Source organism: Condylostylus longicornis, unplaced genomic scaffold (genome assembly GCF_029603195.1).
Source record: "Condylostylus longicornis isolate FDR11 unplaced genomic scaffold, ASM2960319v2 ptg000106l, whole genome shotgun sequence".
NCBI lineage: Eukaryota > Metazoa > Arthropoda > Insecta > Diptera > Dolichopodidae > Condylostylus > Condylostylus longicornis.
In genome coordinates this window covers 486220-504285 of record NW_026578074.1, presented here as the reverse complement: position 1 = coordinate 504285, position 18066 = coordinate 486220, and the positions used below count along the sequence as shown (strand labels likewise).

The 18066-nt window shown below is 24.1% G+C and overlaps 3 protein-coding genes across 19 annotated transcripts in view; 1 reads left to right on the top strand and 2 right to left on the bottom strand.

Annotated features, from left to right (window-relative positions):
- Window positions 1–73: 73 nt before the first annotated feature.
- On the bottom strand, window positions 74–2675 carry LOC129614194 (aarF domain-containing kinase 1). Of its 9 annotated transcripts, none has more exons than XM_055528637.1 (5): window positions 2547–2675; window positions 1909–2021; window positions 1086–1833; window positions 530–1030; window positions 74–478 (listed from the first exon to the last, which is right to left on the bottom strand). In XM_055528637.1, exons 3-5 carry the CDS (start codon window positions 1791–1793, stop codon window positions 128–130), a joined length of 1560 nt encoding a protein of 519 aa, XP_055384612.1. In that variant the 5' UTR covers window positions 1794–1833; window positions 1909–2021; window positions 2547–2675; the 3' UTR covers window positions 74–127. The 9 variants fall into 9 exon arrangements, with proteins under 9 accessions (XP_055384612.1, XP_055384607.1, XP_055384608.1 ...); XM_055528632.1 differs by having other exon boundaries at window positions 1086–1823; XM_055528633.1 differs by having other exon boundaries at window positions 2389–2663.
- A 915-nt stretch (window positions 2676–3590) lies between these two features.
- Window positions 3591–7664, top strand: LOC129614183 (zinc finger protein 471-like). Of its 5 annotated transcripts, none has more exons than XM_055528610.1 (12): window positions 3591–3800; window positions 3882–3993; window positions 4050–4191; window positions 4252–4545; window positions 4590–4693; window positions 4759–4918; window positions 4975–5126; window positions 5189–5342; window positions 5403–5545; window positions 5628–5664; window positions 5722–6727; window positions 6779–7664. In XM_055528610.1, exons 2-12 carry the CDS (start codon window positions 3979–3981, stop codon window positions 7539–7541), a joined length of 2970 nt encoding a protein of 989 aa, XP_055384585.1. In that variant the 5' UTR covers window positions 3591–3800; window positions 3882–3978; the 3' UTR covers window positions 7542–7664. The 5 variants fall into 5 exon arrangements, with proteins under 5 accessions (XP_055384585.1, XP_055384589.1, XP_055384588.1 ...); XM_055528614.1 differs by having other exon boundaries at window positions 3863–3988; XM_055528613.1 differs by having other exon boundaries at window positions 3863–3993; window positions 4605–4693.
- Window positions 7665–8410: 746 nt separating this feature from the next.
- Window positions 8411–18066, bottom strand: part of LOC129614223 (protein spinster) — a 47028-nt gene continuing 37372 nt past the window's right edge. For 2 of the 5 annotated variants that reach the window (XR_008697369.1, XR_008697366.1), the window contains 9 exons: window positions 16475–16832; window positions 14878–15207; window positions 13774–13850; window positions 13439–13623; window positions 11719–11817; window positions 11287–11526; window positions 11143–11221; window positions 10589–10800; window positions 8412–9345 (listed from right to left, as the gene is read on the bottom strand). Coding sequence is in view for 1 of the 5 variants with exons in the window: in XM_055528697.1 (XP_055384672.1) it covers window positions 9284–9345; window positions 11143–11221; window positions 11287–11526; window positions 11719–11817; window positions 13439–13623; window positions 13774–13850; window positions 14878–15207; window positions 16475–16832 (1430 nt within the window). In the remaining 4 variants the exon portion in view is untranslated. Of the gene's footprint in view, window positions 9346–9723; window positions 10193–10588; window positions 10801–11142; window positions 11222–11286; window positions 11527–11718; window positions 11818–13438; window positions 13624–13773; window positions 13851–14497; window positions 14760–14877; window positions 15208–16474; window positions 16833–18066 lie in introns of those variants that run through there. The other 3 variants (XR_008697368.1, XR_008697367.1, XM_055528697.1) reach the window with 3 other exon arrangements.

Sequence of the window (18066 nt, the reverse complement as noted above, 5' to 3'; positions counted from 1 at the left end):
GCTATATAAATTAAAATAAAAAAAACCGAAAGCACATACACATATTGTAATTTCAATATGCAATAGAAAAAAATTTAATGTAGTTAATAAACATATTTTGGTTTTTTATTGACTATCAAAGTATTTTTTACTGAAAATAAATTTGTTTTAAGCTTGATATCAGACTGAAGTTCTTTATGCCTAGATATATATAATATAGGTTTAATTTCAAGATAGCCCAATTTTCTTCCATGAATAATTGGAATTTTTTAATGCCATGATAGTTTGACTTTTTTCTTTCTTCAGCAAATGACGATTTTGTGCAGCACTTTGACATAACCCAAAGAGCGGTCATCCGATTATGAGTTTTCAATGTTGTTTCTATACCTCTTATAAGGTCATTGGTTTTCATTATTAAAAGCATTTGTCTGTCAACTTGTGCGAGAACTACAGCAATTTGAGGCAATACCTTTTGTGTATCACGTTGAATTTGTTTTCTCTAAAAGATAATACGTTTTGTTATTTAAAATTGGAATATAATATTATTTACTTCTTCAGCTGTTTTTTTAGTTCGATCGAGTCCTTTCATAATAGACTCCCAAGGTCTTCCTGTTATCATACATACGAAAAGCCCGTACAGTTCGTCTTTTATACCTAAATTAACTGCATGTTTCTTCATTCCTTCACGATCAACGCGTAATATACTTAACCATAAATTTGAATAATCATAACGAAATTTATCGGTTAATTGTGCGTATAATCCGTGATCTAATAATATAATTTGACTTTTTCCTTTTGAATTTTTATTAACTAGTATATTCCCCGGATGGGGGTCACTATGTACAAAACCATTTATAAATATCATATCGGAATATAGTTTTCCTATTTTTGTTGAAATATCGAATGGATCAATTTTATTCTTTCTGATATATTCCACATCAGTAACGTGACCTCCTTCTACAAATTCCATAACTAAAATACGTGGTGTGGAAAATTTCCAATAAATTTTTGGTATTTTTATCCAATCATATTTTGAAAATTGCAATGACACCTAAATAATATTACATGTGTTAATTAATTACTACAACGAAATAAATAAGATTTACCTTCTCAGCGTTTTGTCCTTCTTTTAAAAAGTTTAATTCTTGAGGTAAATTTTTTTTTGTTTCATCGACTAGCCATTGAATATTAAAATCTGGAAATATGAATGTCATTAATTTAACTAAAATTTCCATAGTTTTCATGTCAACCAAAGAATTTCCTTTTACATAAGGGTGTTGAATTTTAACTGCAACCGTTTCTCCGGTTTTCAACTTTGCTTTATGTACTTGAGCAAGTGATGCTGTTCCCAACGGTTCGGGATCAAAGCTTTCAAATATATCTTTAACATCTTTTTTCAAATCTTGTTTAACTACTTTAAATAAATCCTCAATTGGATTACTTGGTGCATCATTGTGCAAAATTTTCATTGTGTCTACATATTCTGGCGGTAATAAGTATTGAAGACCTCCAATATGCTGTCCAACTTTGATATATACTCCTTTATTTTTGCATATTAAATCCAAAAGGCGATCTGCAGCATATTTATGCGCTCGACTCTTAGCTTCATCATACTCTTCAGATTTTTCATCCCATTTTTTATAATAAACTTCCTTTTTGTAAATCTGTGCTATGTCAATTACAGCAATTGTTGAACGAGCTAAACGAACTATTCCTAATGAGTATATTTCATAATCATTACTTCTTAAACTAAAAGCTGTACTCAAGCAAGCACTGCCAAGCAAAGAATATTTTAGAATTTGTCGGAAACGCATTTTTATTTTTGATATTGTCCTATAAAAATACTAATAAAAACTATAAAATGTGAAGAATTTGTAGAATGAGCAATATGTGTGGATTTATTTATATAAATTGGTAATAAGTACTTACATTAACTAATTTCACAAATATTAAATACTAGTTGAGGTTTAAAACATTTTTAACAAGGTTTACCAATCCAAATTTCTACATTACTTAACTAACACAGGTACTGGTGTAGGTAACTATCAAATAGAAAACATATTTATTAAATTTTCTATTATTAAAAATTTCAAATTTTTAAATCAAAATATTTTTGTTTTTCTGAATAAGAATATTTGGGATTTCTTGATAAGCAATCAAGTAATGAATCCTTTAACTTCAAAATACAAAAACTACATTTTGTTTTAAAATTTGACTCCGTTGATGTACAGAATATTAATAATTTGTAATTCTTAAATTTTTGGAATTTTCTAAAACTTATTTGTCAAACTTAAAAGTGCCAACTCATTATATTAAATTTAAGTATATATTTAAATTGAAACTCAAATAAATTACGAAACATGATGGAATGTAGTATGAATATGTAACTTGCAATATATACATACTTACATGTATGTATATGCTACGTAACTGAACTTGTAAATAATGAGATATAGGTGAGATATATTTAGGTCGTAATATAATAGACTACTTTATATTACATTTGATATTTATGTACGTGCACTATATTATGTTAGGATGGATACAACTGAAGCGAAATGTTCTACCATTCTTATTTCTTTTTTAAATAAAACCCTTATAGCTCGCTAATTTCAAAATTTGTAACTATTGTTTATGTAAACATTAAATTAACTCCTTTAGTAAAACATTTATTTACCAACTTTGTGAAATTCAAATCTTGACTTTGACATTTCATTGAAATGTTTGATTTGACAGAAAGGTAACGACTAACAAAATAATATTTTTTTTTATGTCAAGACAAGAGATATATAATAGACTGAAAAATAATTTTATTCAGTTTCGAATTTTCTTCATACATAATATTACAATAATTTTTAAAAACCTATCCTAATAGCGTCAGTTCAAATGGCCGTCAAAATAACACTAGCTTCCAAAATGTAAAGTTGATAAACTTTCAGTATACACTCCCTCGCTCCTCCGTTAAGCGAGGAGTGTATACTGAAATTGTAAAATTGTCTTACTGCTGAATTGCTTCATTCAGAAACTATAAGATCATTGTTAAATATAAAATAGTTTAAAGCAAATAATCAGACTTCTAATATAGCAAATATCAGATTAGTAGTTCAGTAAGAACTTATATCTGAGTTAATCGAAACTGTATTTATTAAAACATATATTAAGTCGGAAATCAAACTGTTGTAGCCTGATCGCGTATCTTTTTTATTCACCATTTATTTGCTTTCAAATCAGAATTCTCAGTATTTTCTAATGGATGTTTCAATTTTCCAATAAGATTTCTCATTTTTTCAATTGGATTTTCCATTTTCTCTCAAATTATCGGCTGAACGTCTCAGTTTCAAAAATAAAGTTAATAAATTTTGTATGCATTTTAGAAAAAAACGAAATACGCAATACCAAATAATTCTTCTCACTCGAAAATTACATTATACCAGAATAATCAATTTCTTCTTACTTTCCGAGCCAAATAGCGAGATAGACGAGTCCTTTAAAAACAAATACTCTTTTTTTATTTGAAAAAACTCCTTTTTCGAGAAAAACAAACGGCAGCCCCAGCACGTCATTGCTGCAATCAAATAAGTTCTCTTGACAGTTTAGTTTAGCTATTTTGTTATAAATTGTGTTTTTTGAATCAATTATAGAAAAGTAAATTGTAAATAAATTGTAAACAAAATATATCTTGTTTTATATCTTGAATATATCTTGAATTTTCATAACAATAGTATTTTGAAAAAATTAACAATTCCAACACAAAGGCAAACATTGTAGGAATCTTTCCATAACAAAAATATCACCCGTCGTTGGAATAGGACAATACAATAGTATGTGTAATACTTATATTGAAGCACAAATTTTTATGTAAATTCATATTTTGCTTAAGTAGTACGTATTTTGGATTTAAGGATTTTGTTTGAATTAGAACAAGCCTGATTACTCAGAATTAAAGGTAGTTAAGCTAAATAATTTTTAACAAAACATAGAGATAATAGGCTCAAAAACATGTCATCAAGTTGGGTAAAAATTAGTAGTTGTAGTAATTTAAACTAAGTTAATTTTAAAATTAATTTAAGAATGACGAAAGTACAAATATTTTATTAAAACACTTACAAGGAAAAGATCATATATATAATAGAAATCATCCCGACTATAAAACGTATAATGTAATAAGGGAATGTGCAGATCTCGGCAAACTATTCAATCCACCTAAAACTGGTATAACATTTTGTATTTCATTAGACATAAAATCCTTTTATTTATTTTAAATGAATGCAGGAAAAGATGTCCTAGATAAAATAACTTCAATTAGAAATAATTTGATACAAATGAGACAATCAATTGAGAAATATAATACATCCTTTAATTTTCCTTTAAATTTTCAAAAATACTATTTTATGTATGTTTCATTATTTGGTGAGCTCCCAGAAAATTTATACAAAATTGTTAAAGAAAATTTTCTAAATGAGAAAAAAGAAATTAAAAAGCTAATATTAGATATATCACAAGAGGACTATATGAAGACTAAAATAGATAATCTTTTTATCGATGAATTCGACTTGAATTTAAAAGGTACCTATTTGGATATTCGATTAAGTAGGTTATCAAAAAATTAGATACTAATTTTTTAGGAAACGAGTTTCAAACGGGGAAGGAGTTTGGAAATGTTGTCAAAATGGAAAAAGATTGCGATATGCCTGAAATTGTTGAAATAGATAACGTAAAATTCTCTCGAATTTTGATATTTGCCAATTGAAATGCAAATACGTGCATATTTAATTGTAGGAAAATTTCCATTTGAAGGGTGAAATGTTACCTACTATAATAAATTTTATCAGTGATAAACCTTTTTTGTGGGACTCAGGACATCCAAGCTTCTCGGATACCGCAACAAAAAAACAAATATTAGAAAATTTTGCAGCATCATTGACCCCACCAGTAGCAGGTAATCATATACACATTATTATTAAAAGCTAAATATTAAATATTTGAAAATTCAAGTGAACTTAATTCAAAATAGAATTCTGTACTTGAGATCAAAGTTTTTTAAGGCTTTAAAAACTAATAATAAAAATAAATGGCATTTGTTCAAAGATTGTAAGTTTTTTTTAAAATCGAAAAATGAGACTCACAAATATTTAAGCGATGAAGAGGTAATTAACACCCAAGTTTATTGATTTTCCATGGCTGAGATTTTATTAATTTTTCTTTTTAGGACATCAAAAACGATTCAATTTTATATAAAATCATCCAATTTATTAAGAATAAGCCTTATTTCTACAGCCGTAAAGATCCAAAATATTATGATTCTGATTTTAAAAACAACATTTTAATAGATTTTGGAAAAACTTTTTCTCCTCCGTTTTCAAGTTAGTTATTACTTGTATTTCAATATAAAATATTAAATTTTTAACAATATCTAAAATTAGTTCGTAGCTTAAAGAAGCGAATAACATATTTGAGATTGAAGTTTTTTAAATTTTTAAAAGACCCCAACAAAAATTCTTCATGGAAATGGTTCAATGATTGCGAGTTTTTCCTTAGTGAACATAAAAAAAAATTTGGCAACACTGTAAGCGAGTATAAAATTTAGAAGAAAATAACATTTGTAAGTTTTTTATTTCATTAACTAACCCTAATTTAATTATTTTCAGAATCACAAGAAAGAAATAAAAGAGAAATCTGCGAAAGGTTTTATATATATATAATTAAAATAAAAAGTTTATTTGAAAAAAATATTTATTTCAGAAACAGATCCATTAGAACTTCTGAGTATTAGTGAAACAATACACGAGACTCATAGTGGAAAAGAGCTGTTCATGGGGAAAAAATCAGATAAAAATGTTTTTACAAAAGAAGAATCCTTTGTAAACAATTCTGAAAAACCAGTTAATGAAATTGGAATACAGTGCGATTTATACAAAGAAATATTTGAAGAGAAAATTAAAAACACTATGTTAAAAAATTGTTCTTGTTTTGAAGAATTTATGAAAATTATAGAAAATTTCAATCCTATTGATAAGAATTTTGAAATCCGGGAGGATATAGGACTTCTTAACGAAAATGTACCACTTGAATTGGATCGTGATTGTACTGAGATGGAACAAGACGAATTACCTATTTTTGATGAAGAACCTACAATTACTCCAGAAGTAGAAGAGTATTCAACCGATTCCAGTGATTATGGTCTCACTGAAATTCCATTTCCAGAAAAGCCTAAAACGTCAACGAAAAAAACGGTGGATAAATACAAATGTGACCAATGTCCAAAAAAGTTTAACACACATAAACTTTTAGATAAACATTTTACACTATTTCATGCCCAACGTAGTTTACTTTGTTCGAAATGTGGAAAATTAAATGCAAGTTTTCGTTTAATGCAAATGCATGAAAATGTTTGCAATCCTGATGAAAATAAATTTTGTTATGAGTGTAAACAAGTATTTAAATCAAAACTAATTTATTATGATCACTTTAACTTAGTTCATGATAGAAAAAACCCTTATAAATGTTGCTGCGGTCGATCATTTCAGAAGTATACAAAAATTGTCCTTCATTTAAATGCATTTCATTGTGGATCATTAGATTCATGTACTTTGCCGGATTATATTTCAAAAGAGTTTTTAGAGACATTCATAGAATCAAAAAGTAATGACAATACCTGTGAGAATGTAAATGATGATAAAGTTGAAAGGAAACTAAAATTTTGGTGTATAATGTGCAAGACTAATTCATATAACAACAGAGCTTACATGTAAAAAATATAATTTCTGTATTTCGTTAAACTAATAATTAATATTTTTAGGGCCCATTTTGACAGAGAATTTCATTTGAATGCAGAAAAGTTATGGTTGGAGGAATTTAATATTGAAGGTCCTTTCGAATGTGAAATTTGCGATCGCAATATGTCTGTTTTTGGAAAAATTAGTGAATTGGTAAAACATAGACATAAGTATCATCATAAATGTACTCTTGCCTCATATTTTGAAAAATTTGAATATTCTGATGATGGAGAGGAGGTTTTAATAACAGAACCAACCGATTATTCTAAAATCAATTCTTTATGTCATATTTGTAAATACTTCTTTTTTATGGGTGATTTTCAGAAGCATTTTGAAAGTTTTGAACACACAAATTTAGAAAAAAAGTGGTTGGAAAAATTAGATTTATCCAGTTTTGAATGTTGTTCAATTGAATATAAAAATCTATTAGAATTTCTAGTGCACAAACATTCTAAACATGGTGAGTGGCCAATAAATCGTTTACTAAAACATATTGAAGGGAAAACTGATGAAGTTATTCCAGAATATTTAAATGATAGAATAAATTCAAAACTAATATATAAGTGTTCCATATGTAACTACTATAGCTGCTATAAAGTTAATTTCGTATTTCATATGCTTCATCATATACCGGAGAAGTACATTGAATGCTCCTGTGGTGAAAAGTTCATCACTCGTGTAAAATTACTTGTTCATCAAAAAAGAAATGGATGCTCAAGAAATGGTTGTAAAATTCCACGTTTCGTACTGCACATTGATTTTGTTGTAAATCGCAATTTAGTTTAAATTTAGTTAATATGTATTTATGTTGAAATGATATTTTGAATTTCATTTTAAAAAATAAAATATTAATGTTTTAATAATTAAATAAACTTTTAACACGTTGTAATTTAAATATTGGTTTTTCCATCTTTCCATCAATTTACCCTAATGTGTATATCTGTTCAAGTAACATACATATGTATGTACAATTGTGAAAACATATTGATTGCTATTTATATTCAAATTCATTAGTTTTATTAGCAATTCTTTGTTAAGTAATAATAAATTTCCTTTCAGTCACAGGTACGATTAGTGTAAAATTGGAATTATAAAAAACGATTCATTAGTATCACTTAATTTATTTTATAATTCGAATGCAACAGAAAAAAAGTCACAATTTTTTTTTTATATAAAATTCAAGCTATTATTATTTATTTAAATATTTTATACTTTTAAAATTAATTTTTATTACAATAGAGTTATACTTAAGCTAAATTTTCAATTAATCTCTACACATTTTTTTTCAATTTCACCAAATTTTAATCTTCAAACACGCACAATTTGTTTCAACAGTTTAGTACATACATATATAATATAATAAATGAAAATGAACAAATACCAAATGATTTGATTAAAAAAAAAATAACAATTGAAATGAATCTTATTAATTCTTAATAAATATTTACAAATGTTATATTACAGGCAAATCTAATAATTTTGTTTTGCTTTAAAACTGAAAGTTCTTAAATTTAACTTTATTTATTACAAAATAAAAATTACAATTGTTATTGTGCTTTCACTAACATAAAAAATTAAGTTTTAGAATTTTTTTTTTTGAATAAGAAAATTTTGAAGAATTGAAACTCAACGAAAATTTTTAATAAAATTTTAATTTATTTATATGGGCATAATTAATTGGATGGACATAGGTTATTTTCTCTAATACATTACAAAATTATCGAAATTTTAACAAATTAAATAATCACTGTATTTATTAAATAAACTTTGAAATTACAATACATTGCACATACAATTAAAATTTATTTAAACAATGATAAAAAATATTTTGCAAAACAGTCTTTAAAATTTGAGCTTTAATATTAAATTTAGAAATTTTTTAGTAATTAATTAAAAAATCAATATGAAATGATTTTATTAAATTGAATATGAATAAAATTTCGGGATCTCGACTCAGAAAATTTTTCAAATTGAAATTAAAACAAAAAACAAAGTGTGTTTGCAAAATAATTTTTATGTTCCCTAGTTATTTGTTGAAAATTAAAACAAAATGCTTTTTAATTTCATACCTTGATTGTAATTATTTTCAGAAAATTTCAATTAAGCTCAATATTTTTAATATTTTAAAAAGTTCATTATGAGCAATTAATATATTTATATATAAATATATATAATTTAACTTCAGTTCTGATCTCCAAGTAAATAATAAAAAAAAATTATTATATTATGCAGGAGATTCTATTCCTATAATTATTATTTTATACTTATTAAAAAATTTTAATACATATATAATATTATTGAGAATATTAAATTAAATAGGAAACAATCATGCATAGCATACAAAAATGTTTATACATAAAAATTCTTATTTATAATAATAATTAAGGTTTAACTTAAAAATTGTCATTCATTTTTTTTTTACATAACGTGCTAATAGTAACGATAAAATTATGTGTACATACATATATATATGCGTATAAAATATATGCATTTTATGTAATAAAGTTTTTTTTTTAATATTATCGATACTATGATTCTTCCTCACTAGCTTCAGTAGAAATATCATTTGAATTTGCATTAACTTCGTTTTCTGAAAGAAAAAAATGATAAGTAAGAAAATATAGTTAAAAATTAAAAAAAAAATTTTATGTACTACCATTAAAAACTAAAAACTTTAAATATTTAATTATTTTTTATTTTTTAGTACATAATTTACATTTTATTAATAATAACTAGAATCAATCAAAATTTGAGGACTTCAACATATTAAAAATTATTTTTTAAATATTTTGAAATAAAGAAGACTTTCTTTAATTCAAAAAAGACATTTTATTTGTGCTCACATGTCTTTCAATACAGAAAAATTTCAGCGTAATAAAGTGAGTTTATACAGATATATTTTCAAATATTTGAAAAATTGAAGATTGGGAAATAATTATTAATTAATTTTACAAAATATATTTGTATTTAGAAACATTTGGTTTTAATATTTTGTTATATAATAATTAGTTGTAAATAAATAATTTTACTTCAACATGAATGCTTGGGAAACATTTGGACTCAGAAAATTCTTATTCAAATTTATATTTGCAGCATTTGCGGTAACTTGTATTACGGAATATTATGAGTGACAATAAGAATTTTAAAAAATTTGTTTTAAAATTATGATCTGTACAAGATATGGATATACTTGATTCGCAAAATTTGATTAAATATTATATTAATATAAAAATTGCTTATTTTCAAGAATATAAAATGCATTGAAATAAAATACTTACATAAAACGATAACGAACTTTTATAAAGTAAACAAAAAAAATATTTAGAACCATGTGAGAAAGAATTTCAATTGATTTATTCAGTTAGTTTTATATGATTTTATATGACCCCTTCAGTAATTTCAATCATATTTGGGTATAATTCGTTTCCTTGACGGAACTGAAACGTAGTTAAATTTTACTCTAATATATTTCAAACATTGAAAACGAACATTACATAAATGAACAATAAATTTTTAATATTACATTTATGAAAATAAACTTTTTTAAATTTATATTTATAAAGTTCATCATATTGCGTATATTCTAAAACCGTTTTAATGCATTTTGTCAAAACTTATAAGACAGAATTAGTAAAAAAATTAAAAACAAACATTACACAAACTTATTGTAGTTATTAGTACGCGAAGTAAGTTTGAATTGATTTCAATACATAGTAAAAACAGAAACTATAAAAAAAAACATGCACAAAGACAAAACCAGATTTTAAAATTTTTGGAGGAAACATGTTATATATGCAACTTTTTAGTTTATTCAAAAAATAATTGTCACCAACCTATAAGAAACGTATTTTACTAATAGTTTTTAGATCCTTTAACTCTTAAATAAATCTTAATCAGGTTTGATAAAGAAAATAATATCTAAAATAGACAAAATTTGTGGATCCAAATTTTTAAAATAGAAAATTTTAAACACGAGGCTGTAGGCTTAAATCAATGATTGAGGACACAGAAACCGTTGAATCTTCACTCATTTCGTTTTCGTTAACTAAAAATATTTTAATAAATATAAGTATAATGATAAAATGCACCTTTTATTCTAATTTTTATAATATTAAAAATTGAAATATAAGTTTCTTTTAAATGTTCTTGTTATCGTTATTTTCAACTTTTAATTATTATAAATTTTATATTATACAGATATTTTGAAACAATTTAGAATTTCAAAATAAACAAATATATAAAAAAATTATATATTATTAATTACAATACAAAATAAGAATTCTAAACTGTTTCAAATTTATAATTTTAATAAATCAATTAGAAAGAAAAAAATTAAAAGAACACTGAAGCTTAATATCTAGATATACATAGTTTATTGGCAACTTACCCCTAGTCTCTTGTGCAGCACGCAATTTATCTCTTACAATATACACAGCCGTTATTAAAAAGAAAATTCCGCCAATAACCTAAAATTTAAATAGAACATTATTATTCTAACTAAAATAATTCAAAAATATTTCGTTTTATTTACTTCAATAAAACTTGTTGAAAATAAGGCATATTGTAAAGCTTGAAATTGGATAATAAATGAATCATCTGGCATTTCTGAACTTTTCGAACCAATTGTAGTAGATAGTGCCGTAGTAGTCGTCGCACTTATTGTAGAATTTACTTGGCCAACTGTTAATGCTAAACTTTTCAATCCCGCTGATAAGGTTTCGGGAGCATCCGCCACTGATTTTCTTAGATATTTTTTTATAGCTTCCGATATCTTAACGTAATATAAATTAAAGAAATTATTGTATGTACGTATGCATATGAATTGAAATATTTATTATAGTAAATAGTTATTTGGAAATGCTAACGTAAAGTCTAAAAAGTATTAAATTAAGCAAAAGTCTTAAATCAAATAAATCTTTTACATCGACATTTTTATATTCCGCAATTTTTTTACAAAACTTACCACTCCAACTAAATAAGGGCTTCCAGCATCACCAAAAGCATGCGAAATTAAAATTTGAAATGCTTCAGCTGTTGATCTTCGTGTTGGAACCACCACATACTATGTATATTATTGTATATGTATATTTCATATTTTATTTTAAAAATAAAAACAAAAAATAAAAATTTATAAATATTAATTAAAAATAATTCAATTTACAAAAAAAAAAAAAAAGAAAAACAAAACAAATAGAAAAAATCGAAAGCAAAATGAATACTGTTTACAAAAGCTCTCAAGAGATGGTGTGTACGTAAATTAATTTTATTTATTGTCTTTTAATAAAACATATGACACTTAGATGGCATTAAAAGTACATTTTTTATTTTAACTTGAAAAACTAAATTTTATTTATTCTTGTAATAGCTTCAATTTATCATCTGATAAATAAGCAAGTTACTTCTTGTTCAATATAATTTTTTATAAAAGAAAATGTTATTCATCATTGTTGACAAATTTGATTGGGCAATTGTTTACTTTTTAATTTAAAATTATTTCGAAATGTATGTATATACATGTATCATACGTTTATTTAAATTGAATTTAATTTATGATGTATGTGTTTTATATAAAAATTTATATTAGCAAAATATGAATGCATATATAAAATTGAATGCGTTCACGAAACTCATGTAGTATATTTGAAATATATTTCTTAATCAAAATGAATATTTCGGTTTATGCACTTTTAGGATCCTTTAAAAATATACAATTGATTATCCACTTTAATTTCACTTTTGAAATGTAATATGTATTTGTTCTACTTCGGATACAGAGTATGTTGTTATATAATGTAGTTTACTTGAATAGTGAATAAAACAAAACAATTCAAGGAATTTAAACAAATTTAAATTAATTATCTAAGGAATAATAAATAGTTACCAAATTTTTAATATAATCTTTTGATTCTCTCAAATACAATTTACTTCACATGTTTAAAATATTAGTATTTTAAAAGATATGGAACTGGAATATCTTTACAATTCCCTAATTTTTACAATTTGATATAAATTGAAAATATTAAAAGACAATAATAAAATATTTGGTTTAATTACATTTGATACAAAAAATATATTGTATGTTATTTACATTTATATCACATTTCTGCATACACATATATTTTAAATAAATAAATTCAAGTTTTATTTATCTACATAAAATAATCAGAAATTCTAAATATATTTCAGTTAAAGTTTAAGGAATATATCTGTGAGTAAAAGCATAGTTTAGTAAAAAGAACTAATAATTATCTACGTATGCACTACATTTTGTGTACATATCAAATTCGTATAATTATAGCACGAATTATCTACAAAGTTAACATAAATTTATTTTTACAAAAAAATTTTTTATACAAAACACACCATCACCGTTAAAATTTGCGTTTTACACAAAAACATAAAAGTATATTTATGGAAATTTTTAATTCAATAATTAAAAAAAAAGAGCTTTTGTAAAATAAAAAGGAAAAACAAAAAAATATCGAAATATTAAAAAAATATTTTAATTATGATATTTCATTTTATTTCCTAAAATTATACTCAAATTTAATATAAAAATTGTATTTTGACAATTTTTCATTTAAAATACAATTTTTCGAAAATTAAATGAAATAAAATTAAATATTATAATTTATTGTTTTTATATCTGTTTGTTTTTTTTTTTTTCGTTTATAAAATCTTACCAAAGTCATATCGCAAACAACTGCCCAATTCATATTTAAAAATAATTCTCCGACAAATACTAAAATATATGCAGCAATTGCACTTTTTGATACCAAAATCATTGCAGCTGCCAGTAATGGCACTGATATAAGTAAACCAAATGCACATATTAATGGATCCACTGTAGGATATCTTTTGACTAGAACTATTTAGATTCCATAATATATTTGACAAAAGCAGTTGTCAAAATAATGTATGAAGATAAAGAGAGAAAAAGAAAATAAAACGAATTAAAATGTTGTTGTCAACAGATTTTCATAATTGTTTTTTAAAAAAAAAAAAAGATAATATGAACCTGTTGAAAAATATGAACCGAGTGGTACTCCAAGTATTCCAGCTACCATTGTTATAGCACCAAATTTAAATGAAACGCTATAATTGCAATTAAAAAATTGATGATTAGTTATGGAATGAGAATTAAGTTAAAAATAAAATAAATTTATAAATAAAATAAATATATCAACAATTCACACAACAAACTACTAGCAAAAAACACAAATCAATTTCTTTATTCAAACTTAGATTTGCTGGATATTTTTAAAAAAAAAGTGAACTAAACAACTTAAAAAATTTAGCAATTGCAATAATAATAATAATGTTCAATTAGAAATAATGCTTATTTAAAAAAGTTTTTATTGCTTTGACCATTCTTCTTTTGAATATACGAATTAATTCATTACTCAATACTTCATATAATTCTTGAAAGAATCGGAGTGAATTCAATTTTCAAATTAATGTAATTTTGAAGTTTTTTTTGTAAAAATTTTCTAATTATTTTTTAATGCCATCTATTAACTAATAATGAACTCCGTTTCCGATATTCAAAAATAATCTAATTGTAATTTAATTCTAGAAAAAATTCATTGATCTAAATCTTACAATGCTTTATTTATTTTTAGTATTCATTTTGCAAACTCGAAATATCAATATTCAAAATACCAGAATATTTTAAATACTAGTTTGAAACATATTTTTTTATTACTGAACGCTAAGATATCCCAATATGATTCGAAACTTACCAAAATAATATCTGCTACTATCGACCACGTTAAATTTAATGCAGTCATTGCAAGAAATACAAAAAATAAACAAGCTCCTAAACCTGATTTTGGTGTTATCAATGAAAAATAAACAAGTGGAGATGATATCATTAAGCCGTAGAAACATATTTTTGGATCAATATTTTCATGAGTTGGTCGAAAATGTGTAGCCAAAAAGGAACCTAAAGGTACACCTATCATACCAGCAAACATTGCAATGATACCAAATTTATATGAAACACTATTTGAAATAGTGAAATCAATTTTCATAATTATATCGTGTAATTAATAAGACAAAAAATTTTATTTTATAAGTAAGTAAAGAAAAACATGGAAAAATACTTCATAAAAATACTTACTCATTAATTGTGACATCTTTATTTTCAGTTTGTGTTAATAGGCCTAAATGAATGAATTTTGGTCCGAACCATGCTAATGCACCGGTAACAAAAGCAACACATGTAAAGCCACATGTTGTTAACATAAAGGAACGATTTTTTATTAAATATTTTATATCATCTAGATATGAAGACGTTGATGTATGTGATGTGGCACCTTCACTACTACCTCTCTCTGGTTCTTCTATTAAAAATAATAATAGAACAGCAATTGCACCTAAAATTGGCGTTACACGTAATGCCCATCTCCATGTGCCAGCGGCTTTTGCCGTTTCCGATCCGACAATATATCTAAAAATAATGTAAAATGAATTTTTATTTTTCAAAAAAAATTTACAAAATAAATTGAAATTATATAAATTTTTAAATTTACAATTTGGGAAGAATTACTTTACGTCCTTTTTGACGAACTTCAAAAATAATTTTTATTAGTTCTTGTTATATGAATTAGTTCTAAGAAAATTTTCCTAAATAAAATTATTAATAATATATTTTCGAATAATTTAAATATTTTTGAATTATTTATTGATTTAATTCAATCAATTTGAATAACTTATAGCTTTTTTATCTTAATTATATTATGATTTACAAATAAAAAATCAATGTAATTTGCAACATAAATTCAATTTAATCAATTATTAAATTCAATTTACTTAAAAATTGTTCTTTTTTTTTATTAGACCTTTCTTAATATAATTAAAGCCAATTAAAAAAGGTCAACTGACAAAGGTAATCAACATAAAATAAGTAAAACTAAATTGTGTTTTTCAAATAATTTTTTTAATGTAATTTAAATTTTGGCTTTATTTGCATAATGTTAAGTTTCTATCAAATCTTTTTCAATAAATTTATTTCAAATTTGAATATGTGAGGCGCGTTGAGTGATAGATTTATTACAACAATTGGAATATTTATGATTCAGAATACATATTATGTTAGCTCAAGTGATCTTATTAATTTAATAACATTTAAAATTAAAAAAAAAATAGTTAATAAGATGAAAATAAATAGATTTCATGAAAATACATATAATAAATCGAAATGCAAAAAAAAAACTTGGTAAATTCATCGTTTATTATATTAATTAATTCTTTTTCTAATTTGTAGACTAATTTATGAAACTAAGTGAGCTAAAGATGCTCTTAACTAGAAATGTATCATGTGATAGCAACGTGTGAAATGATGTTAGTTAATTTTGAGTTCAATTAAATTGATCTTTTGTGTTTTTAAATAAAAATCAACCTTTAAAAAGTTGTTTTATAGATGAAAATCACTTAAAAAGCAAAGTTTAAAGTATTACGATAGAAGACCAAATTAAATTTAAAAGTAATATATATGTATGTACGTAATTATTATATGCATAAAAATATAGTAAAATAAATGACCGAAACAAGAACTCAATTGATTTTTTTTATTAAGTTATTTGCACATTTTGTATTTTAACACAATCTTTGATTGAACGTATTATTAAAAATTTAGGACTATACACAAGTAAAATCTCATTTAATTGAAAAACAATATTTGATTTTTAGAAATTGAATTTTTAAATTATATTTACCCCATTCCTGATCCAACTGGTATAGCAAAATAAAATAATGCTAACATTTTAGATCTCATATCATGTATAAATAAATCTGATATAATTGTTGGTGCAATTGTACTATATGATGCTTCACCAATTCCAACAAATGCTCTAAATGTCATAAACCATGACTGATTATACATAAATGAACCTAATAAAGTTGTTGTACTCCATAAAAATACACCTATAAGCATTATTATACGCCTTGAATGACGATCACCTAAATAACCGAATAATGGTGCAAATATCATATATGATAAAACAAAAACTGTTTGTAATAATCCACCCCAGTCATCTCCTTTTTTAAACTCTTCTTGTATATCACTTAGAACACCTAAAAAAATAAAAAAAAAAATAAAGTTCAAATTTGCTATACTATTTAAAAACGATTTGCTTATACATAAAAAGTTTATAAAGAATGTAAAAATGATCGATTCGATTATGTAAATCGATTCAGTCGCATAATCAATTGAATCGAATAAAGTCAGTAAAGTTGGTTACATGGTTAAAATCAGCATTGAATTCGAAAAAAAATTTAATTTAAAAAAGAAAATAACTTTATTATTTTGTAAAATTCGATTTATTTCTTTAGATTTAATGAGAATGAAATTCGAAATTAATATTGATAGTAATTACAGCTTTCAATTCATTCACTTTTGACAGGAATAATAATAAAGTTGTGCCAAACCAAAGATTTGTAATGCAGCACAACACTGCTTTTGAAAATAACACATGTCCATACTATATTACTAAAATTACTTTCATTCATATAATTAAATGTTTATAATTATTATATTTAAAAAATTGCATACATTGGGGAATATTGAAATAAAACAATAGAAAATTTAAAGAGAGCTTTAACATAATGCTCGAATTCAAGGGTTATTTGCGTGAGTTAAGAAAAATAATCATATTTTTTAATAAAAATATGCTGGCAGTTTCAGAAATATAGGATGCGAAAAATTCAAATTTTATAAATTTAGAGAGGTGGTAACTTGTGCAAAAAAAATTTCTTCTAACGCAATGAACTATTTATGAATATCTAAGAGCTACTATAAAATTACAGATTCCTGCAACCTGAGGTCTAGAAGACAAAAGAGTATCAAAAAAAGGAGAAGATACTTTTTTCTACAAATTAAGTTTCTAGTAAAGATCTATGTACGTATGAGTTTAGTTCACCTTCAAGGTTGTAGAAATTATGTAAGCATGTCCACGGACGGACGGTGTACGAACAAACGGAAGTAGAGACGGACGGAAAAAGTGCAACTAATAATCACTTTTTTTCAAAGTTTTTTTTTGGAAAACTGCTAAAAAGTACGAAATAAAATATACTGATGCTATCTTAAATTTGTAAAGTCTCTCTACATTTGTTATTGAGAAATAAATATTTTGATTCTCATTGAAAGAAAAGTAACTATAATTTTTTCTAATTAAATCAACTCTTTAAATTTATTATTATTTAAATTGATTTTAAATTGATTGCCGATTTCATGAGAAATCAAAAATAAAAAGGAAAAGAAGAAAATTCTGAGATCCAATTATACAAAAAAAAAAAAAAAACATTGATA

Bases quoted from the DNA above. Each gene is read 5' to 3' on its own strand.
- LOC129614194 (XM_055528637.1), bottom strand. From the start codon at position 1,793: ATGCGTTTCCGACAAATTCTAAAATATTCTTTGCTTGGCAGTGCTTGC. The intron at 1,031-1,085 runs GTAAATCTTATT...AATATTATTTAG, and splicing joins AAGGACAAAACGCTGAGAAG to GTGTCATTGCAATTTTCAAA. The intron at 479-529 runs GTAAATAATATT...ATTATCTTTTAG, and splicing joins CTAAAAAAACAGCTGAAGAA to AGAAAACAAATTCAACGTGA.
- LOC129614183 (XM_055528610.1), top strand. The intron at 5,127-5,188 runs GTAATTAACACC...TTTTCTTTTTAG, and splicing joins AATATTTAAGCGATGAAGAG to GACATCAAAAACGATTCAAT. The intron at 5,665-5,721 runs GTTTTATATATA...TATTTATTTCAG, and splicing joins AAAAGAGAAATCTGCGAAAG to AAACAGATCCATTAGAACTT.